Source organism: Tenebrio molitor, chromosome 4, assembly GCF_963966145.1.
Source record: "Tenebrio molitor chromosome 4, icTenMoli1.1, whole genome shotgun sequence".
In the NCBI taxonomy this organism is placed as follows: Eukaryota; Metazoa; Arthropoda; class Insecta; order Coleoptera; family Tenebrionidae; genus Tenebrio; species Tenebrio molitor.
In genome coordinates, this window is record NC_091049.1 from 7819689 (window position 1) to 7842670 (window position 22982).

Below are 22982 nucleotides of genomic sequence, written 5' to 3' on the forward strand. Positions count from 1 at the left end.
CTCGTGGCTACAAACGCATTTATAAACCTTGTTACATAATATACTATTAAACAGGATGCATTTATTCTAATGTTTCGTGGTTAAAATTTTTGACAATGACGAGTGAATTATTTAGTGTTGACCTATTTATAATTGTGTAATATTTGCATATTTTAAAGACAATGAGATGTATTACGACATACTTATTAAATTTGATCATGACTTTATCATAGTGACGAATTCATCTTTTTTTCTTTGATGGTAAAACCTATTTTACCACTTATTCTGGAATTATTATTGCTTACAATTACAGTAAACGTCTGTAAACTTTGCCGAAATCGAAAAATTGTTTTCAAGGTTAACAACAACACATCGTTGATGTTTATTTGACATTTCTGCGAAAAATCTGCTTACCAGTGGCTTCGCGTTTGGCAATAAAGCTGATAAATTACCCATTCTAACGAATGTAAAATGTTATTCTTGTTTATTTTATAAATTTTCTCCATTATCAGACAATAATAATAAAATCCACAATTATAATTCCAGAATCTAAAATTCATGAGATAAGTATTATTTATTATAAAGCAGCGTTTGAGACCACAAATTGTCTACGCCTTTTGTCCAACATTATCCAACTGGTTTGCTATCATTACTGACACTGTACATGAAAAAAATTCAGTGTTGCATGATTGCCACTAAATGTTGTTTCACAAAAAATATTCTAAAAATCATAAGTAAATTCATTATTTTGTTAAAAAAAATTATTTAGTGATGAAATACTTTAAATTAACTTATACAACGTGTTTCACGTAAGAGTAAGAGCCTGACAAAGCCTAAACGCAACACAAAATACATTTGGCAATGGAAACTAGATTGATTAAAAATGATAAATTGTAAGTTTGGACATCCCTAACTAACACAATCGTTGGGAGCCTTTTCGCAAATGTGTGAACAAGGGGGAAATCTAAAAACCCTCAAGTTACAGTCTTAGGTACGTACGTGAAAGACGTTGTTTAATTATTAATTATGTATAGTACTTACTTTTGTCATTATACAATTTGTAGGGTGCAATCAGAGCACATTGGCAACACTGTTAAACTGCAAATTGTCACTTTTTAATATATTCACGAAACGAAAAAGAGAAAAAAAAAAGGATCTCGAAGGTTGGACACACAAGAACAAAGGAAAAAGGTTGGGGAAAAGAAGAGAAGAAGATAACGTTCCGGCACGTCACGGGAACAAAAGGGAATCGGAACTGACTTTGCCGTACGGTTACCGAAGCTGAGAAGAAGAAAAGAGGAATTGGGGGAAAAGGAAAGGAGAAAGAAGAAAAAAGAGAACGATAAAAAGATAGGCCGCACCTAGACATCCTAGAGGCGTAAAGCCACCTCAGCCTTAAATTTTGGGGCCAACGCGTGTTGTTCCAGCCGCCCCGAAATGGCTCCACAAAAGAAAACTCAAAAGAAAACCGCGAAAGAAAACTGAAAGTGAAACTGAAAGCGAAACGATTAAAAAAACTGAATGCTGAAACGATAAACAAAAAAATGAACTGACTGACGAAACAAACAAACAAAACTGAATGATCTCGAAATGAGCGTCCCGAAAACGGTTACGGCAGGGTGGGCGCGTCGCGTCGTCAGTGTAACGTCGTGCTTTTTCTTGCTAGCTCCAGCTGTTTGAGCAGCGATGTAATTTTCCCGAGAGCAATAGTAGGATCTCTTGGGCCTCCTACACCAGCCAAAAGAATAGTGGCATTTTGACATGCTACACTACCCCCCTCCTCAAAAAGAAAAAAGAAAAGGTAACGCGGTTGCCTTTTTCTTTTTAAACAAATGGAGACGAAATCTTCCTTACATGCGTCAAAATTTGATCTTCGGAAAAACTTCGGTTCCGCCTTAAATTGGCATTTCGATATCTGCGCGTATCAAACGGTCAAAAACTGAATTTCAACGTCAATTAGTGCTTGAGCACTGTAGTGTGATGGAAGTCAAATCCGGGATTGTCACAAAAATTTGCGGTTTTCAAACGAAACTTCTCCTAATCAAATTCCACGATAAAATTTTCGGTCGCGATCATTTCAAAAAAATCGACAAAAAAATGCAACGCAACTTTCGTTGCAGCGCTCGAAAATGGAAAGTGAAAATGCGACGAAGCGTTTTCCACGATTCCACGATACCTCATCCGCAAAAAAAACAACTCGTAGACGTGCAAGTGTCTGACTTTGACATTGTCGAAATGTCCATCGTTTCTCCGATTGTGCGACAAGGATGGAACTCAAACAAACATGTCAACCGAAAAACTGTCTCGCAGCGCGATAACGTTCTCAAAAAATTTCTTATCGGCGAAGGCACAAGATAAGACTGACTACAACACGCTAATTTTCTCTGCAAAATTCCTGCTTCTCTCACACGGTAAAAAAATTGAAAACTGAAGTTTCTCCAAAACCCAAGCCCAAAGCTTCGACGATTGAACAACGAAAAATCAGTAATCTTGCCAAATTTGTGAGCCACAAACACGACAAACAAAGCCAAACAAGCCAAACTGACCAAATTTGCGAAATCCAAACAAGCAAACAAAACCGTCAAAAATTTGTGGCTGCTACAAAATTGACAAATCACGCCGTGTCCCAGTTTTGGGTTTCAAAATTTGTGGCTGCTCACTTTTGACAAGCAAGCCCCACGTTGTTAGCGCCAAAATTTGTATGACCGGCAACTGAAGAAAAGACTACACCAGCTCCAAAAAGTTGCCTGGCGCTCATTTTAGAACCCACGCCCTTTGCCCCGAAAAGCCCCTGAGAGCCCGGTGCTGTCCCTGGCCCATTTTGGGTCATAAAATAAAATGACGACGAAGGAAATTTAAATTGTAGAGTTTTAAATGCTTAACCTTAGGTCAATCGTCAAAGCCTAAATATGCGATTTCCTTGGACACGGGTCACCAAAATTAAGTCAACTTCAATAACTTAAATACTTTGTTTCTCTATTACGATGGCATTTGATCGTATTTCGGTGGTACGTCAACAATGTCCACGGACGCCCAAATCGAAGAGTTCTACAAGGAACAGACCATCTTCCTGACGGGAGGAACAGGCTTCTTGGGAAAAATCCTGATTGAAAAACTGTTGAGACAATGTTGGGACCTCAACAAAATCTACGTGTTGGTGCGACCCAAAAAGGGCAAATCTTCCAAAGAACGTTTCAAGGAATTCTTCGAGTATGCCGTAAGTGCCTTGTGGAGTTCTGGCTTCTGTTAAATCCCCCCTTCAAGTGTTTCGACCTGATCAAGTGTAAAAACTTGTCCGAGAAAGTGTTCTTGATCAGTGGCGACATTCAGAAACCGTTCCTGGGCCTCGGCGTCCAGGATGCGGAGCTCCTGAAGAAAGAAACGACTTGTGTCATCCACGCCGCAGCTAACGTCAAGTTCGACCAGACCCTCAAAGAAGCCTCGCATAATGTCAGAGCCACTAGGGATGTCTTGGAATTGGCAAAACAGATGCCAAATTTGAAGGTAAGTTCGAAAACGCTTCAACTGTTCATGAAGTACTATTTCAAGGTTTTTGTACACGTTTCTACCGCGTTTTCCAATTGTGTCCACTCACACATCGAAGAACGTTTCTACACCCCACCAATGAAATCTGAGACTTTCTTGGGTTTGGTGGACGATCTTGACGACAATACTCTGCAAGCGATCACACCTAAGTCGGTTATAGAAATCCAAACTGTCACACTTTTTTCAATTCCAACTTTCTAGATTACTAGGCGAGTACCCGAACACCTACATTTACACCAAGTGCATCACCGAGGACTTGGTGAAGACCAATCTGCAAGTACCAAAGGCAATAGTGCGTCCAGCTATCGGTAATTTTCAATCCCCCCACTCCTCAAATCTGGTACCCATTTATTCTAGTGATTGGTACTATCGAAGAACCGGTACCCGGATGGGTTGACAATCTGTACGGGGCGATTGGAATAGTTCTCGCCGCAGCTTTGGGGGTCTTGCGAAGTCTGCACGCGAAAAAGAGCAATTTATCTCATTTAGTACCGGTTGATTATGTTGCGAACTGCATCTTGGCAGCTGCGTGGAAGGCGCACCGATCCGGTACTACCACAATATACAACTACACCGGTGACACCAAAAACATGATAACTTGGGGTACTACTTTGTTTGAACTGTCGAAACACGTTCACAATTGTTTTTAGGGGAATTCATGGAACTCATTGATGGGCAGTGTTGGGATTTCCCGACGGAAAAAATTGTGTGGTACTTCTGTTTCAAACTCAGAGAGAATGAGCTCTGGCACAAAATTTGTGTGTTTTTCTTGCATACAGTGGCTGCGTATTTTGCCGATTTCGTCCTCATCTGTGTGGGAAGAACAACGATGTAATTTGTAACTGTTAGAAGTTGTCTTCCGTTTGACAAATCTTTTTCTCAGAGCTGTCAAGAATTATCGGCGACTCGACAAGATGATGGACTTGATCTCGTATTTCTCGACTCGCAGTTGGACCTTCGAGCAGGATAATGTTTTGGAACTGTGGGACCAGATGGGAAAGGACGATAAGAAAATGTTCAAATTTAGTATGGAAGATACAGATTGGGTCAAATACACACGAGATAGTATCTTAGGTGGTAGAATGTACTTACTTAAAGAAACACTAGACACGATTCCTAAAGGAAAGAAGAAACTTAAAATCTTGTTTGTTATCCATTATGCAGTTGTTGCTTTGTTTTGGTATTCGCTCTATAAGTTCCTGATGTTTGTTGCGAGTTCCTTGTATGGAAATTTTTAGGAAAAGTGCATTAGCTACGTCAAAAATGTGAACGAGTAACAAATAAATGGAAATTCTTATTTTTGTCGTGATCTGACCTTCACTTCCGCTATGAATATGTTTATTTTTCACTACTGCTTAAAAATGAAATCTTGCAAACATTTGTCATTTAGAATTAGTAAACTAGTTTCATGAGATTTCACTTGGACCATGTCCTAATGAATGAGAGAAAAGGCAGTTGTAAAAAAACTGTTCTTTTTTAGTAAGTGAAAGAAGTTCTGGAACATTTCTTTTTCTGTTTTCTTCTAATTGAAATTAAGATTAGTAAATAAAAATCATTTTTCTAGCCGTAGAAATACCCACTTTCTCCTCTCTGCAAAGACAGTAAAATTGTATTTTGTGACAGTTTAGGATAATACCGAGCGATCCAAAAGTCTTTCTATCAAGTGAGCCATGACATTATTATAATTACACCATAAAATAAAAAAATATAAAATTAATAGTTATTAACGTCATAAGGCCGATATGTAGCAAATAACAGACAAGATTTAAATTTGTAAAATCGAGGCAGAGCCAAGATTTTATAATCAATCGAGTCTGTTGTTTGCATCTGTGCCGTAACCGTAGCAACGGTAGCAAAAATAACGGCCTTGACCTGATACATTTTTAATAACGGCCGTGGCTGATATGTCACCTATCAATGTATGTATGTATACGCTCAATTTTGACTTGTGTAAAACATAATGTTATTAACACGAATACAAAATTATTATTATTATCGTGAAAACACGAGTCGCTCGTTCTGGGCGTGTCCATGGTATCGATGATTCGATGTCGATGTCAGATTTCAAAATCAAAAATAGCGCAAGATGACCACTCAGTATTAAAAAGTAAGCAGTTGTAACTTGTAATCATTTGCTAGCCACGTTTTGATAATTTTTGTTATATTTAGCGAATATCTGAATTACGTCTGATGCCATTGAAAACGAAATGCATTGCACCGCACCAGAATTGACGCAGATCGCGGCAAACTCAATGTAAGATGTAGTCCCACCAAAGTCCAGAAAAGTGTATGATTTCTACATAATGCTCCTGATAAAAAGTATCTGGGTACTTCCCTAGAGGAAGAATTATAATAGTTATTTACCTAACGTATGCGGGAAGTGAAATTTCCCGCGTGAGCACTTTGTTTGCGGCACAACCGCAGAGAGTGCTGAATTAGTGTGAACGCGGGAAATTTCTGCCCCAAAAGTTAGGTACAATATTTTTTGTAACAAATAACTCAAAAATATTTAAAAATAAAATTTAAAAAAAGCAAATAATTTAACATTATTAACTTTTTGCTATTGGGTTGGTAGTACCTTCTGCGCTGATTATTTGATTACTAGATTATTAAAGTTAAAAGCGTCGCTGGCGTCTTCTGAAATCACAGAATATATTGAACAAATTCTTTCTCTTCACTTGAAAAACAAAAATAGTTATTTTCAGGGCCCTGTTATTACTCTTACCTTTTCGAATTATTTGTATTCTTATTTGTTTTATAATAAAATTACTTGTTTATTGTGCCGTTAAAAATTAATTTTACAATCGCAAATGTGACGAAACGTCCATTTTGTTTAAAATGAATTGATTTTTCCGTCTGTCTACGTCATTAAACACCAATCTTACAATGCAATTTCCCCTAGTTTCTGCTGCAAAGTAAAAAACACCGCGTGCAGGAAATCCTTGTTTCCGCACTCCGAGGACAACCGGGAAATACCTATTTTGAGGCTATGAGTACAATAGTATATTGTAGACCTAGGCGGTAAAGTGACATTTTTCCAGGCTGAAAGAAGAAATGTACAGGCGAGCTTTAGCGATTTTTTATCGGTCGTCTACTGCCTTTTTTGTGCAGAACACTACCTGTTTCCAAAAACATTTTTACGCATTTGTAGACTTTCTGGGCAAGTTGTTGGTTAAATGCCTTGAAAGTCAGGAAACTTTTGTTGAAATTCCTCAAAAACGCGAGGTGTCGAATAAGACCAAGCCTTGCTCCATTGCTGACGAAACACTGGACAATGAAAATTTGTTGCTCTAAAGTGAACATATTGTAATAGTAAATTTAAATAGTCAATAATTAATGATGACAATTACCATTGTAATGACATTTGAATTAAATTTTTACGGGCTGCCAACTGAAGTGTATTAATCATGGCTATCTCGATTTTTTTATTTTCGATCCCACGGTAGGTATCCAACACAAAACTAAATAAACCCATCAATTGCACCCTTCAAGATGCAAACACTTACTTTTTCAACCCCCAAACTATTAGAATGAACCCTGGGACACTACCTAAAAAATGTAATCTTCTTGGCCCTGGTCATTACCTGGAAGATCTTAATCTCTTTGGTGGCGGTTGGTGAAACTCGACCACCGGATTTACACACTTTAGGGATGGTGGCCCAACTCGGTAACACCGGCGGGCAGCAACACAGCCATTTTGACAACTCGCGAAGCCAATAAGTTGTAATGGAAGAGCCGCGAGTTGGTATCTTCCACCACGTCTGCATCAGAATATGTCGGTTGTGGTCTCGATGGGTGACCTTTTAGTTCAGAATGTGACCGTCCAGAAGGAACAGTTCGCTCATGTCAGTCTAGACGGAATGTTGAAGACACGAAATAAACAGAAAGCGACAAATCGATGTTGCAATATTAAATGCGAACTCGCTTACCGCGACCGATTTCAAAGCTGGGAAAGAAACTAGGGGTGGGGATGATGTCGGGTCATGATCTCTTCATGACGTGAATAGCTATCAGCGACCTGTCAATGTTGCTAACGGTTCCGATTCATTCCATTTAATTCAGTCTCATCAGTTCTTTTGTGACCCTTTGCTGAATATTTAATATATTTTTTTCGTTTTCTATGCGAATGACCGGCCACGATCCCCTTCCATTACTAATCACTTTGTATTCCGCCCCCTACTCTTTTATTTTCTGTGTGGCTATTTGGTAATTCATACTCAGATTCTGCTCTTTCTCATTCTTTGATGATTTGTTGTTTATGCTTCTTTTTTCTAAATTTTAAAAAAGTTGCCTAAATTACATTATTGTGTGGTAGATACATTCGATAATGAAACTATAAATGACGACGAAGGAAATCTAAATTGTAGAGTTTTAAATGCTTAACCTTAGGTCAATCGACAAAGTCTAAATATACGTTTTGCTTACACACGGGTCACCAAAATTAAGTCAACTTAAATACTTTGTTTTTGTATTACAATGGCATTTGATCGTATTTCGGTGGTACGTCAACAATGTCCACGCACGCCCAAATCGAAGAGTTCTACAAGGAACAGACCATCTTCCTGACGGGAGGAACAGGCTTCTTGGGGAAAATCCTGATCGAAAAACTGTTGAGACAATGTTGGGACCTCAACAAAATCTATGTTTTGGTACGACCCAAAAAGGACAAATCCCCCGAAGAACGTTTCGAGGAACTCTTCGAGTATCCCGTAAGTATCTTGTGGAGTTCTGGCTTCTGTTAAATCCCCTCTTCAAGTGTTTCGACCGGATCAAGTGTAAAAACTTGTCCGAGAAAGTGTTCTTGATCAGTGGCGACATTCAGAAACCTTTCTTAGGCCTCCGCGTCCAGGACGCGGAGCTTCTGAAGAAAGAAACGACTTGTGTCATCCACGCCGCAGCTAACGTTAAGTTCGACCAAACCCTCAAAGAAGCGTCTCACAATGTCAGAGCACCTAGGGATGTTTTGGAATTGGCAAAACACATGCCAAATTTGAAGGTAAGTTCGAAAGCGTTTTAACTATTCTTGTAGTACCAATTCAAGGTTTTTGTACACGTTTCGACCGCATTTTCCAATTGTGTTCACTCGCACATCGAGGAGCGCTTCTACACTCCACCCATGAAATCTGTGAATTTGTTGGCTTTGGTGGATGATCTCGACGACAACACTCTCCAAGCGATTACACCCAAGTCAGTTTTAGAGATCCAACCTGTCACACTTTTTTCAATTGCAACTTTCTAGATTGCTAGGCGAGTACCCGAACACCTACATTTACACCAAGTGCATCACCGAGGACTTGGTGAAGACCAATCTGCAAGTACCAAAGGCGATAGTGCGTCCAGCTATCGGTAATTTTCAACCCCACCACTCCCAAAATCTGGTACCCATTTGTTCTAGTGACCAGTACTATCCAAGAACCGGTACCCGGATGGGTTGACAATCTGTACGGGGTGATTGGAATAACACTGGCCGCAGCTTTGGGGATCTTGCGAAGTATGCACGCGAAAAAGAACAATCGAGCTCGGTTAGTACCGGTTGATTATGTTGCGAACTGCATCTTGGCAGCTGCGTGGAAGACGCACCGATCCGGTACCACCGCAATATACAACTACACCGGTGACACCAAAAACATGATAACTTGGGGTACTACTTTGTTTGAACTGTCGAAACACGTTCACAATTGTTTTTAGGGGAATACATGGAAATCATTGATGGGCAGTGTTGGGATTTCCCGACGGAAAAAATTGTGTGGTACTTCTGTTTCAAACTCAGAGAGAATGAGCTCTGGCACAAGATTTGTGTATTTTTCTTGCATACAGTGGCGGCGTATTTTGCCGATTTCGTCCTCATCTGTGTGGGAAGGGCAACGATGTAATTTGTAACTGTTAGAAGTTGTCTTTCGTTTGACAAATCTTTTTCTCAGAGCTGTCAAGAATTATCGGCGACTCGACAAGATGATGGACTTGATCTCGTATTTCTCGATGCGCAGTTGGTCCTTCGAGCAGGATAATGTTTTGGAATTGTGGGACCAGATGGGAAAGGAAGATAAGAAAATGTTCAAATTTAGTATGGAAGATACAGATTGGGTCAAATACGCTCGAGATAGTATCTCAGGTGCTAGAATGTACTTACTTAAAGAAACACTAGACACGATTCCTAAAGGAAAGAAGAAACTTAAAATCATGTTTGTTGTTCATTATGCAGTTGTTGCGTTGTTCTGGTACTTGCTCTACAAGTTTCTCATGTTTGTTGCGAGTTATTTGTATAAAAACTTTTAGGAAACGTGCATTAGCTGCGTCAAAAATGTGAACGAGTGACAAATAAAAAAAATTCTTATTTTTGTCGTGATCTGACCTTCACTTCCGCTATGAATATTTTTATTTGTCCGTACTGCTTAAAAATAAAGTCTTACAAAATTTGTGACTTAAGGGACCTATACACCTAGCGTTTTGTTTGCAGGATTTGCTTGCGCATGCAAGTATGTGATACAAGTTTATCAGAAACACACACTTTCTGGCATGTTTGTCAAACTTGTTTTCGTAAATTCGTGTGAGACACAAGTCTTGTCCACAACCGAATGAAAATTTGTATGACAGCACACGGTTTGCTCAAACAAAATTTAGTAAAATCACAGTGAGTGACCAATTTTTGTCGGCCGTGATGGATGTTCATACAAGTATAAGTCTATCAAACGTGTTTGATATTTTTGCGGTGTGGCTTAACTTTGGGTGTGTGGTCGAGATTTTAATAATAAAAAATCTAGTTGTCTTCCCATACAAAATAATAAATACAAGAACATATATTAGTCACACACTTGACAGCATGCATGAATAGAATGTTTGTAGTACACATGTGTTTTATCAAATCCTGTAGTATGTAATCATCATATGTATTGGAAACATGAATGCGCATACAAGTACTGCAAATAAAACGCTAGGTGTATAGGGCCCTTTAGAATTATTAAACTAGTTTCATGAAATCTCACTTGGACCATGTCCTAATGAATGAGAGAAAAAGCAAAAGGCTGTTCTTTTTTGGTAAGTGAAAGAAGTTCTGGAACATTTCTTTTTCTGTTTTCTTCTAATTGAAATTAAGATTAGTAAATTTTTCTAACCGAGGGTACTGATATTTTGGATAAAGTACTAATTAAGAAAGTATTGATGAAAACTCTAGAAGAACGTTTTGGAGAACTTTTTGACTATCTCGTAGGTACCTGTGTGAAATTATATCCTGTGTTAAGTACCTCCTTCAAGTGTTTTGACTTCATCAAGTCTTCTCCGAGATGACATAAAATGTCAATTTAGTGGTCGATTTTATTTGGCCGCAACTGTAGGTACTATTGCGGGCAAAAAAAGTGGGACATCAACGTCATTGTCTTGACTTTTAATGTGAAATAACCTTTATCTGATTCTAACCCTACTGTGAATTGATTAACGTTGTCATTAAGTGTTGTAGGGAATGATTATAATTTATAAGTAAGCACGTAGTGATTATTTATTTAATGCAAAGTCCCAATCAAAATCTACCTTTATCAAAAGAAGAGGGCATTTGGAAAAGGAAATAGGAGTATAAAATAAATTTTTAAACTGTCAGCTAGAGTAGTGTCAAAAAAATGACAATAAAGCTTGAACTACATCGAATTTTTCAAAACTGATAAAAATTTGATGTCCCACTTTTTATGCTCCCAACCAGTACATTATTGTAATATTTGAATATTTTTCAACAAGTACCAACGCACTTTTCCATCAAAAATCCCTAAATTCAACTTGACGGCTGAAAATTTCCCAAGATAAAAAATGGAGTATACATGTTTCCGCCGCGTTTTCCAATCTAAGACTGTGTTGGCTTTGCTGGACAATCTCCACAACAACACTCTCTAAGCACCACGTCCTAGTCGGATTTCATAAATATTTTTAGATTGGTAAACTTAACCTCTATTAGGTATCTCTGTCGTTTTGACGGCTGGTATCATTATTCTACAATGTGTCAAAATTCAAAGCACTTAAATTGTCAAAACCTACTACGATACCACGATCATTTTGGAACACTTTCCTAGCCGTAGAAATACCCACTTTTTTCAATAGGCCGGAACACAGCAGAGCACCCAAAATATTATCAGTAATGATTACCGTTATTTTTCTGACTCCAAGGTCGTTTTAAACTATGTATTAGATTGCGATAACGCATTTTTGAACTGACGTAAAATTAGATAACTGATATTTGACAAATGCAAATACAATGACAGGTTTAGTGGATCTCGAATTTTTTCACTAAATGTTGGTGAAGCAATGTTGACAGACTGTGGTAGGCCATTCCATAGCACACTGGCTCTGGAAATGAAGATCGCCTTGCTGTTACCTAACGTATTCGGGAAGTGAAATTTCCCGCGTGAGCACTTTGTTTGCGGCACGACCGCATAGAGTGCTGAATTAGTGTGAACGAGGGAAATTTCTGACCCCAAACGTTAGGTACAATATTTTTTGTAACAAATGACTCAAAAATATTTAAAAATAAAATTTAAAAATGCAAAGAATTTAACATTACATATTAACTTTTTGCTATTGGGTTGGTAGGTAGTACCTTCTGCGCTAATTACTTGATTACTAGATTATTAAAATTTAAAGCGTCGCTGGCGTCTTCTGAGACCACACAACATCTTGAACAAATATTCTTTCTCTTCACTTGAAAAACAAAAATAGTTATTTTCAGGGCCCTGTTATTATTACTCTTACCTTTTTGAATTATTTGTATTCTTATTTGTTTTATAATAAAAACAGCAAATTTGAAGATTGTATCTACTTTTAATGTAACTGTAGGAAAAGAAAAATAAATAAGTGGGTTCATGTCCGATTTTTTTCGTGATCCACTTGAAGATAAAATGGTAGATATACAGGGTGTTATTGAAAGTTGTACAGATATTTTCACCACGAGCTACTGGCTTCATGTAGAACTCGGAAAAAATATTTAAAAAATCCTGTCAAAAAATAAAATTTAATTACGAAATGTAATCTAATTTAATTATTACATAACATTTTTAATTTACAATGCGAAAATTTCCGATAATAATGCGGAATCTGGAAAAGTGCCCCGAATGCTTGCAGCATTTCCACGTTGGATGGCAAGGGAAATCCTCTCAAAAAGGAATTTCTTAGATTTTGAATCCCCCGATTCCGCGATAAGTCGGTCTCCGATGACATTAATGAAAATAAAATGACATTTATTTTTTGATCTACAATTTTTTTGAATTGCTTTTAGTTTTCTACGTTGTCCTACAACCCCGTAGGTAAAATTTCGGCACATTTTAAAAATAAGATTTTCGAGGTTCGAGATTCGAGATTATCTCGGGTTATTTGCCAACGGATTTTTATGAAATTTAAAATGCAGATATTTTAGATGGCGAAGGTTCAATTAGTAATAATAAAATAACCTCAAGTTAAAAAATGTAATTTTAACACATGCTTCCTTTATTGAAAATTAGGCGCGATTATTATTAGATTGTTAAGCATTAAAAAAATAGGGGTCTACACAAACAACTAACTAAATCACTCGTCTGATTCAACGAAAAGATTAGATTTTGTTGTTAAAAATTTAATGTAAAATTTGAAGGTATTTGAGAAGTTACCTTTTGAAACAATTGATGAAAGATTGCCAAGCAACATTTTGTACACCTTTAAAATCTAACAAAATTGGACGCGCCTTATTAGAAACGTAAAATTGTGTAAATTTATTGAAAATACTCTAAAAATAGACTACAGCGGCAGAAATTTCAATATTGTTGAAAAAAGAAATCATTTTTACGTACGGAGAGTGTCGTAAGAACTTCAATGACACAGTTCGTTTTCTCGTGGAACACTATCCAAATGTAGGCTTTACAAAATGTAAGGTTAAGAGAGTCGTCAATTTATTTGAAGACACGGGAAGCGTACGTCAACTAAATTACCTTGCTAAGATATCCCGATCATGTTTTAGTCCTTGATGGAAGAATTAAAGCATCCAGTATAATCAATTACGTCCAAATGTTGTCTTTAACTTTGTAAATGTTTGTAAGGTTAGCAAGATAAACGTCAAATATGTCACCTGCGTTTGTGCGAAAAGGGATGACCAAAATTCTGCAAAATTGCGCGTTTATTTAATACGCGTCTACGTTTTTGCATTTGCAGCTACGTTTAACACAGTTTTTTGCTTTTTTCTTGCAAACCAGACGTCTTTCGAGGACGAGTTTCTCCCTACAGCATTTTTTATTGACGATCAATTTTTTGATGTAAATCTTAAGTGATTCGACATTTTAAAAAGGCATGTAAAAATTACGTTTTTAAGAGTTGGGTAATTGCATTAATGGGATTTTATTCTTCACCGTCTAAAATATCTGCATTTTAAATTTCACAAAAATCCGCTGGAAAATAACCGAGTTATTAGGCTCGACAGTCTTAGCTGAGACACCCTGTATATCATGTTTCATAAAATGTACGCCAATGCCAAGTAACTATAGGAAATATGCTTTAAAACAAGGAAACCGCATTGGTGTACGTTTTATAAAGTATGATATACAGGGTATATTTTTAAAATGTGCCAAAATTTTACCTAGGAGGTTGTTTGACAACGTAGAAGACTAAAAGCAATTAAAAAAAATTGTAGCTCAAAAAATAAATGTCATTTTATTTTTTGACATAGAATTTTTTAGATATTTTTTGCGAGTTCTACATGCAGCCAGTAGCTCGTGGTTAAAATATCTGTACAACTTTCAATAACACTCTGTATATCATTCAGAGTAGCGGGTAGATTCACGAAACTTTGCAAATTTGCAAATCGTTAACGAAACGGCAAATACAATGCTTCAACAATGTCATTTGTCATGGTTTTGAATTTGCAATGTCTTATCGAACCTTACCGAGTCTCTTTGTGGTTCGCCCAGTTGCGACCGCGACTTCGTCTCGATCTTCAATCTCTGGGCTTAGCACAAAAAGGTTCACTTCTACTCTTAATTATACAGGGTGTCCCAGAACTGGCTCCCCAGAGAAAACAGGCATGTGCCGACAACAAAAAAGACTCTAAATTGACTAAAATAAATTTTCTGCTAGCTCAAATTACCGAGTTACAAAGTTTTTAATTTCACCAATCCTGGAAGCTCGTCCTCAGGTATTACTAAAAAATCCGATCGGTTGCTAAACAACAACAAAAAATCTCTGATATCGCACAAATCAATAAAATGTTTGGGCAACTGGAATTTTGACGTTTTCCGATATAAAAATTCGTTGACGTTTATCTGTCATCAACATCAAGACTTGACAATTGCAAAATTCGAAATAAAACAATATAAAATGGCGATTCTAAAAAGAACCATTTATTTAAATAGGTAACAATGTTAAAGCAGATGTTCGAAATGACCACCATTCATTTATATGCACAATTGTGCTCTACATAACAAACTTCTTGTAGTAGCGTTAGTTATCATTTCTTCAGTAACTGAAACAAAGCCTCCTGAATTCAAACTCTCAGATCAGCCTCTGAATTTATGGGCCGCCGATAAATGATTCAGATCTGGAGACCTGGCAGGCCAATGATGCGGTCCTCCTCGACCGATCCAGCGCTGTGGATATTGGTTATCAAAAATTTCCCGAACGTTTCTGCTAAAATGTTGGAACCAGTCATTTATGCGATAAGCAAGAGGTACAATTTCAAGTAAATCAGGTAGCTCCGTTCCAATGAACTGAGCATATCTTGCCCCCGTTAATCTTGAGGGGAATTCAAACGGTCCAATCTAGAGCCGGGGATTCGGAATTTTAACAAATGGGAGGATCCACCACGCTTATACTTGCCAAACGATCGCCCAATAGCCCAGTCCACAAATTAACAGAAAACCTATGTTGAAAACCTCTGAGAAATTATTCTCTTGGATTTTCCTCTGCCCAGATATGAATATGAAGGTTGTGATAATTGGAACAACCTTACCGGCAAAATAGCGACTCATCAGAAAACAGTATCCGTGACAAGAAGTGTGAAGCATCGTTTTGGTTTATTAACCATAGATAAAAGTCTCGCCTAATTGGATAATCCTCTGGCAGAAGATGTTGTACTCGTGTATAGTGGTATGGATGTCTCCTATTATCAGCTAGAACTCTCTGCACCGAACTCTTGGATAAACCCATTTCACGAGAAACTGTTCGAATACTCCGGGTGCGGTCTTCCTCAAAGACATTCAATACGGCTTCCTCGTGTTCGACAGTCCTTACATTTCTTGGAGCACCCCTAACTTCTTCTTCGAACTGGCTGCATCTGACCCGTTTCTCGACCCCGAGCGATTAATTTCAGGATTGTTTTGTCTTTGTGGAAATTGTCACGGTACAACCTTACTGCTTCACGTGCATTGTTCCCACATCGCGCAAAAGTAAGAATCATATCTACGTACTCAGAGAAAGAATACATGTTAAATGATACACCTGAATTAAATATCGCAGCGAAATTCTATAACAAATGTCAAACTGACGTAAACAATCATTCTAATAAATGTAGTGGACCAAATCAAATGGACAGAATTATAGAGGTTTACGGATAAAAAGGAAACCTAGGCAACGCAAAATTGCGATTATTCCACCTTAATGATGCTCAACTCTAATTGGTCAACTTCAGAATGTCTTTTCTCGGTTATCATTTGAGATAGGACTTTTTTTCTTTAAAATACACGTTAATATATTCGCCCTAAGGCTCCCTTTTTTCTCTGGGGAGCCAGTTCTGGGACACAGTTCTCTAAAGTGCCACATTTTGCACTGACAAATAAGTAGTGTATAAAACGTCACTTTAAATACGACTGTTTATTAGTCACGATTTGATGCCCATTTGGATATTAAACATGCTCGAAGTTTCTGTAAACACGACTTGAATTTTTTGGACACATATCAAGTTGGTAATTTGGCTATAAACTTTCCAGTCACGCGTTTTATTAAATAAACATTCGCTACGCTCGTGCCTAATAAAACTCGTCACTAAAAAGGCGTTTATAAACCTTGTTACATAACATACAATTAAACAGGATGCATTTATTCAATATTTCCTTCCAAATGACGACAATTGATAATGACTATGGAACTTATTTAGCGTTGGCCTATTTGCAATTTTGTAATATTTGAATATTTTAAAGGCAAAGTATTTACACAGGATCAGTGGCGGCTCGTACTAAAAAAATCTGGGTAAGCACTTAGGCCCTGCCTAAGGATTAATCTATACCATTATACCGAGTGATCATTTAAACAATAAATCGAGTTTGCTTTGGAGCCTATGCTATAGCATGGGTTGCCATAGGTGACACGCCGACTTGATTTATTTTTTAATTGATCGCACCGTACATATTATGCACATTTTCTTTGTCATTAATTTAGACTATTAACCCTAAGTTAGTCAATTAATTTTTTATTAAAAAAATAAACCTAAGATCCTAAGAATATAAAAGAACCAACGTGAAGGTCTAGGGTGAACTCTTGCCAGGATGAGATACTGGTATTTTTTTAAATTAGTAAGCGTAATATGTATAAAATCAAAAAATAAAATAAAATCAAAAAATAAATTATGTTGAACAACTTAACAAAAAATTCACAACAAAAAATAAACTCTGCATCATGCATCAAAAATAAAATTCTCTCAAATCAAATAAAAAAAACTAGATTCTGAACAGTAACTAATAAGTAAAACTAAATTCTCCATATTGTCCCCTTCCATTACTAATCACTTTGTATTCCGCCCCTATTCTTTTATTTTCTGTGTGACTCTTTTGTAATTTATACTCAGATTCTGTTCTTTTGCTTCTTTTCTAAACTATTTTTTGGGTTTTTAAAAAGTTGCCTAAATTACATTATTGTGTAATAGGTACGATAATGGAACAAAAAAATAAAAGAAAATGTAAATTGCAGAGTTTTAATTTCTTAACCTTAGGTAGGTCAGTCGTCAAAGTCTAAATATACATTTTCGTTTCACACGCGTTTTGCTAATTAAATCAATTTCAATAACTTAAATACATTGTTTTTGTATTACAATGTCATTTGATCGTATTTCGGTGGTACGTCAACAATGTCCAGGGACGCCCAAATCAAAGAATTCTACAAGGACCAGACCATCTTCCTGACGGGAGGAACAGGCTTCTTGGGGAAAATCCTGATCGAAAAACTGTTGAGACAATGTTGGGACCTCAACAAAATCTATGTGTTGGTGCGACCCAAAAAGGGCAAATCTCCAGAAGATCGTTTCGAGGAACTCTTCCAGTATGCCGTAAGTGTCTTGTCGAGTTCTAGCTCCGGTTAATTCTCCCCTTCAAGTGTTTCGACCTGATCAAGTGTAAAAACTTGTCCGAGAAAGTGTTCTTGATCAGTGGCGACATTCAGAAACCGTTCCTGGGCCTCGGCGTCCAGGATGCGGAGCTTCTGAAGAAAGAAACGACTTGTGTCATCCACGCCGCAGCTAACGTCAAGTTCGACCAGACTCTCAAAGCAGCCTCTCACAATGTCAGAGCAACTAGAGATGTCTTGGAGTTGGCAAAACACATGCCAAATTTGAAGGTAAGTTCGAAAACGCTTCAACTGTTCTTGTAGTACCAATTCAAGGTTTTTGTACACGTTTCGACCGCGTTTTCCAATTGTGTCCACTCGCACATCGAGGAACGTTTCTACACCCCACCCATGAAACCTGAGAATTTGTTGGCTTTGGTGGACGATCTCGACGACCACACTCTCCAAGCAATCACACCCAAGTCGGTTCTAGCGATCCAACCTGTCACACTTTTTTCAATTCCTACTTTCTAGATTGCTGGGCGAGTACCCGAACACATACATTTACACCAAGTGCATCACCGAGGACTTGGTGAAGACCAATCTGCAAGTACCAAAGGCGATAGTGCGTCCAGCTATCGGTAATTTTCAACCACACCACTCCCAAAATCTGGTACCCATTTGTTCTAGTGATCAGTACTATCGAAGAACCGGTACCCGGATGGGTTGACAATGTGTACGGGGTGATTGGAATAGCACTAGTCGCAGCTTTGGGGATCTTGCGAAGTATGCACGCGAAAAAGAGCTATCCAGCTCATGTAGTACCGGTTGATTATGTTGCGAACTGCGTTTTGGCAGCTGCGTGGAAGGCACACCGATCCGGTACCACCGCAATATACAACTACATCGGTCACAACAAAAATATAATGACTTGGGGTACTACTCTGTTTGAATGGTCGATCGAAACCCACTCACAATTGTTTTCAGGGAGATTCGTGGAAATCATAAATCCGGCATGTTGGGAGTTCCCGTCGGAAAAATTCCTGTGGTACTTCCGTTTCAAAATCAGAGAAAATGAGCTCTGGCACAAGATATGTGTCTTTTTCTTGCAAACAATGGTGGCGTATTTTATCGATTTCGTACTCATCTGTGTGGGAAGGGCAACCATGTAATTTGTAACTGTTGGAAGTTGTATTTCGATTGACAATTATTTTTCTCAGAGCCGTCAAGAATTACCGGCGACTGAACAATATGATGGACTTGATCTCGTATTTCTCGACTCGCAGGTGGACCTTCGAGCAGGATAATGTTTTGGAATTGTGGGACCAGATGGGAAAGGATGATAAGAAAATGTTCAAGTTTAGTATGGAAGATACAGATTGGGTCGAATACATTCGAAATAATATCTTAGGTGCTAGAATGTACTTACTTAAAGAAACACCAGACACGATTCCTAGAGCAAAGAAGAAACTTAAAATCATGTTTTTTGTTCATTATGCAGTTGTTGCGTTTTTCTGGTACTTGCTCTACAAGTTTCTGATGTTTGTTGCGAGTTCTTTCTATGGAAACTTTTACTAAAACTGAATTAGCTGCGTCAAAAATGTGAATGAGCAACAAATAAAAAAAAATCTTATTTTTGTCGTGATCTGACCTTCACTTCCGCTATGAATATGTTTATTTTTCAGTACTGCTTAAAAATGAAATCTTGAAAACATTTGTCATTTAGAATTAGTAAACTAGTTTCATGAGATTTCATTTGGACCATGTGCAAGCCAATGAGAGAAAAAAAGGTAGTTATGAAAAACTGTTCTTTCTTGGTAAATGAAAGAAGTTCTGGGACATTTCTTTTTCTTTTTTCTTCTAATTGAAATTAGAAAAACAGTTTAGAATCACGTGGATACGTGCACGGGAGCATGATCTTTGAACCACGAAACAATATGTACAGTTGCAAAATTAAAATTTCGGGCAGTATTGTCAATGTCATGATATAAACTCTGAAACAACCTTGACGTTAATAACCTTATTTTTTTACTCTTGTCATGTTTTTGTCTTTTTGGCATTCAAAAATTGTCATTTGTGGCATAATAACGGGTAGGCAACATATCAAAGCGATGATTTAATTACACTCAGTGCAATTAACTGAAATCTCAAAATTCAAAATTGATTGGGTGACAGACACAGAAAAGTCTAATTTTTGAATGTCAGTCATGATGACAGTAGAAGGTACTTTACAGAGATTTTGTTGAAGTGACAGAAAAATAGTGCCCGAAATTTTAATTCCGCAACTGTATGGTAGTAGATCAGCGCCAAACTACAGTGTTGGTGCAACAAGGACGACAGAACCGAGCAAAATCAAAAACTTCTTCAAGAGCCAAATCATTTTTCTAACCGGAGATACTGCTTTTTTGGATAAAATACTTACTAATCGAGCAATTGAGGGAATGTAAAACTCCAGGAGAATGTTTTGACTATTCTGTAGGTTCTGTTACGTCATTATTTAAACGTTTCGTCGAGAATCGGCAATCGCACACCTGTGAGAGAGTACCAGAAAATTGGTAAGCCAGTATCGCCGCATCAAATTATGGTCAAAATTCAATGACATTTAAAATAGTAGTTTATTTGACGAGTTTGTGTGTAAATTGGGTCAGGTCATTCCCACGAGTGGGAATCCAATTGGGGGAGTCCAGTGGGAGTCCAATTTACACACGAACGAGTTGAATACAACGTTTTTTTTGTTCGACGAGCTCCTTAAAGGTTCCAAATCGCTTAAAACCTTTAAAATTAGCTTGACGTTTCGTTTTGACAAGTTGTGACATTTATCAAAATCCGTGTCGAACAAAAAACATTATTTGATTGGTATGTAATATTGTCAAGTTTTTTAGCAACAAACATTTGACTTGCAAATGAAATGAAATGAAAACTTAACTTTTTAGTAGCTGATTGGCATGCCTTCCCACCTCGCTTTTGGCCAGCGTGGGAAAATTTTACACAGTCAAGCTCGCGAAATTATCGCCAACGTTGTCGCATTCATGAGACATGAATCAGAGTGTGTTAGCAACCATCAGGAATTGACTATTCCAATCGTCAATTACAAACACCGAGTTATAGCGTCCACTGGTATATCTGAGAAGATGTACAAAACGATTGTAAAAGAATCAAAACCTGCTGGAACTTCCACTTCTTTTTCAACCCCAAGAAAGAAGCGACCACAGCAAAAACGACATGAATTAGTGTAAGCTGAGAGACATGCTGTTAGAGAAATAATCTATCAGTTTCATGTTACGGAAAAGCGAACTACCGTGAAAGGGATTTTATATCGAAAGCAAGATGATATGGAAATTCCATTCTCTGGTAGCGAATCCACTTTGCTAGGATTAATTAAGGAGCTGGGATTTAAGTATGTACTTTTACAGTTAAGAAAGTCTATATAAAAATTAACTTTTTCTAGATGGCACAAAACTGAGGACAACAGAAAAGTACTAATGGAGTCCTATGACATACGACTGCTCAGGATAAAGTATTTGAAGCAGATTTTAAAATACAGAGACGAAGGTCGACTAATTTTCTACACAGATGAGAGCTATGTCCACACTACACATTTACCAAATCACTCTTGGACTGATGGAAGTAGCAAATGTGTAAAGAAATCAGTTGCCAGTTAAAATATAGGGTGATTCTGAAATAAGTTTGGAAAAAAAACGGTAATTGGTGATGATGAGAAGTCATTGACAAAAAAAAATCTTATAAAAGTTTTTTCGTTTTCGAGATACAAATGATTGAAAATTTGGTCAAAGTTGCTAGTACGCTGCTGAGTTAAAGGTGATTACCTGATTATCTTGATAGTTTAGCAACAATAATAATCAAAGGTGCCCGTCAGTCACAAACGCAACCTTATTCCTCTCGATCATTTCCATAGAAACATTTACAAAGCAGTGTGCTTGCACCTACGACTTTATTGTGGAGTTGATGTAACAATGGTTGCTAATGAAGTGAACAAATTCGGACAAATTTTCCCTATTCATAGGCGTTGGAAATACAAGGATACAGGGTAATTTACATCCTTTTGATTTCGCCTCCAAAAGTCATTTACGCAGAATTATTTTGTGTTAAGGATACTCCGCATTTTTTTCCAAACTTATTTCAGAATCACCCTGTATGTAGTGTCACCGGGCACCGTTTGCGTTTCGGTTTTGCTAGTGCAGCTTAGTCCCAACTTCTCTAAAAAATAGGTGGCGCCGGCGGAGAAAAGTCAAGTTGGTTTTTACATTTAAAAAAAAAGCGTCGTGTCATTTCACTCCTCTCCCCAAAAAACGAGACTGCGGCTCTTTTCAGAGCCTGGCTCTGGTAAAAGTGAGCTGGGCTACGAGACGGCGATCTTCTTCGACGGAAGAACGCTTCGAGAAACGGGACGAATCGGCTCTTGTGGGAGTCGTTCCGACGAAACAGAGGCATCGGTCAACAAAACGACACCGGTCCCGATGACACCTCGAGGGCCGGTGGTAACAGTATCAATAAATTATACAATTAAAAAGTTGATTTTACGTGTTATAGTTATTTATCCACAATTCTGCACGCATAAATTACATTAGTTATAAAATAACAATGCTAGACTTCGCTCTCAAATATGTCAAAAATCCCAAACTGCTCAAACTTTTTTTTTACGGTGAAAATTTCCCATTGCATGATGCGCCACTGTTGTGGCTCCCAGCGATTCTCATTTTCCCTCCGCTACTGACGTGTCACAGGCTGTGCACCTAACCTCCGCCCTCAGGTCCTTTACAGTTTAATACGACAATAGGAGTCTACTGATAAATGCTGTTATTTAATTTATCGGTTAAAAGTCCAAGTTATTTTAGCCAGTCTGTTAAATTGAAATATCATTTATCAACATTTATGGAATTTAGGCATACATTCTGGTAAAAAAGGTTAGTAAAAATAGAACCAAATACAGAAACGTTTTAAATATTTTCACCAAACTTAACCAAACTTTTTTTCTCTTTTCGTTTCGTGGTATTCCAAACAATTGAAAACCCTTTCTGCCACTATTAGTACAATTACTAACACGACAGTCCGGAATTTTAACTTTACTTACAGAACTTACAGAATTATACGATTGAAGGTCAAGTTCAAGTTTGAAAACCGGCCTTGAATGGAAATTGTAGGGCAACGGGGCAACGCAGTTACGGACTTTCAGCGACACCAACATT

General features: G+C 37.6%; 3 protein-coding genes across 4 annotated transcripts; all 3 read left to right on the top strand.

Moving 5' to 3' along the window:
- Positions 1–2953: 2953 nt before the first annotated feature.
- LOC138129106 (fatty acyl-CoA reductase wat-like) lies at positions 2954–4832 on the top strand. Of its 2 annotated transcripts, XM_069045355.1 has the most exons (7): positions 2955–3196; positions 3244–3483; positions 3529–3674; positions 3727–3833; positions 3883–4128; positions 4176–4356; positions 4409–4832. In XM_069045355.1, the coding sequence occupies exons 1-7, from the start codon at positions 2999–3001 to the stop codon at positions 4761–4763; spliced, it is 1473 nt and encodes a 490-aa protein (XP_068901456.1). In that variant the 5' UTR covers positions 2955–2998; the 3' UTR covers positions 4764–4832. The 2 variants fall into 2 exon arrangements, with proteins under 2 accessions (XP_068901455.1, XP_068901456.1); XM_069045354.1 differs by having other exon boundaries at positions 2954–3196; positions 3244–3674.
- A 3160-nt stretch (positions 4833–7992) lies between these two features.
- On the top strand, positions 7993–9941 carry LOC138129141 (fatty acyl-CoA reductase wat-like). The gene is made up of 7 exons (XM_069045404.1): positions 7993–8234; positions 8282–8521; positions 8567–8712; positions 8765–8871; positions 8921–9166; positions 9214–9394; positions 9447–9941. The coding sequence occupies exons 1-7, from the start codon at positions 8037–8039 to the stop codon at positions 9799–9801; spliced, it is 1473 nt and encodes a 490-aa protein (XP_068901505.1). The 5' UTR covers positions 7993–8036; the 3' UTR covers positions 9802–9941.
- A 7601-nt stretch (positions 9942–17542) lies between these two features.
- On the top strand, positions 17543–19420 carry LOC138128868 (fatty acyl-CoA reductase wat-like). The gene is made up of 7 exons (XM_069045075.1): positions 17543–17779; positions 17827–18066; positions 18112–18257; positions 18310–18416; positions 18466–18711; positions 18763–18943; positions 18996–19420. Exons 1-7 carry the CDS (start codon positions 17582–17584, stop codon positions 19351–19353), a joined length of 1476 nt encoding a protein of 491 aa, XP_068901176.1. The 5' UTR covers positions 17543–17581; the 3' UTR covers positions 19354–19420.
- The last annotated feature ends 3562 nt before the right edge of the window (positions 19421–22982 follow it).

What these genes read in the sequence shown, in the direction of transcription:
- LOC138129106 (XM_069045354.1), top strand. Translation starts at nt 2,999, where the DNA reads ATGTCCACGGACGCCCAAATCGAAGAGTTCTACAAGGAACAGACCATC. An exon ending in AGGAATTCTTCGAGTATGCC is followed by an intron (nt 3,197 to 3,243) that starts GTAAGTGCCTTG and finishes CCCCCCTTCAAG; the next exon opens with TGTTTCGACCTGATCAAGTG. An exon ending in TGTGTGGGAAGAACAACGAT is followed by an intron (nt 4,357 to 4,408) that starts GTAATTTGTAAC and finishes TCTTTTTCTCAG; the next exon opens with AGCTGTCAAGAATTATCGGC.
- LOC138129141 (XM_069045404.1), top strand. Translation starts at nt 8,037, where the DNA reads ATGTCCACGCACGCCCAAATCGAAGAGTTCTACAAGGAACAGACCATC. An exon ending in AACACATGCCAAATTTGAAG is followed by an intron (nt 8,522 to 8,566) that starts GTAAGTTCGAAA and finishes TACCAATTCAAG; the next exon opens with GTTTTTGTACACGTTTCGAC. An exon ending in GATAGTGCGTCCAGCTATCG is followed by an intron (nt 8,872 to 8,920) that starts GTAATTTTCAAC and finishes CATTTGTTCTAG; the next exon opens with TGACCAGTACTATCCAAGAA.
- LOC138128868 (XM_069045075.1), top strand. Translation starts at nt 17,582, where the DNA reads ATGTCCAGGGACGCCCAAATCAAAGAATTCTACAAGGACCAGACCATC. An exon ending in GATAGTGCGTCCAGCTATCG is followed by an intron (nt 18,417 to 18,465) that starts GTAATTTTCAAC and finishes CATTTGTTCTAG; the next exon opens with TGATCAGTACTATCGAAGAA. An exon ending in CAAAAATATAATGACTTGGG is followed by an intron (nt 18,712 to 18,762) that starts GTACTACTCTGT and finishes AATTGTTTTCAG; the next exon opens with GGAGATTCGTGGAAATCATA.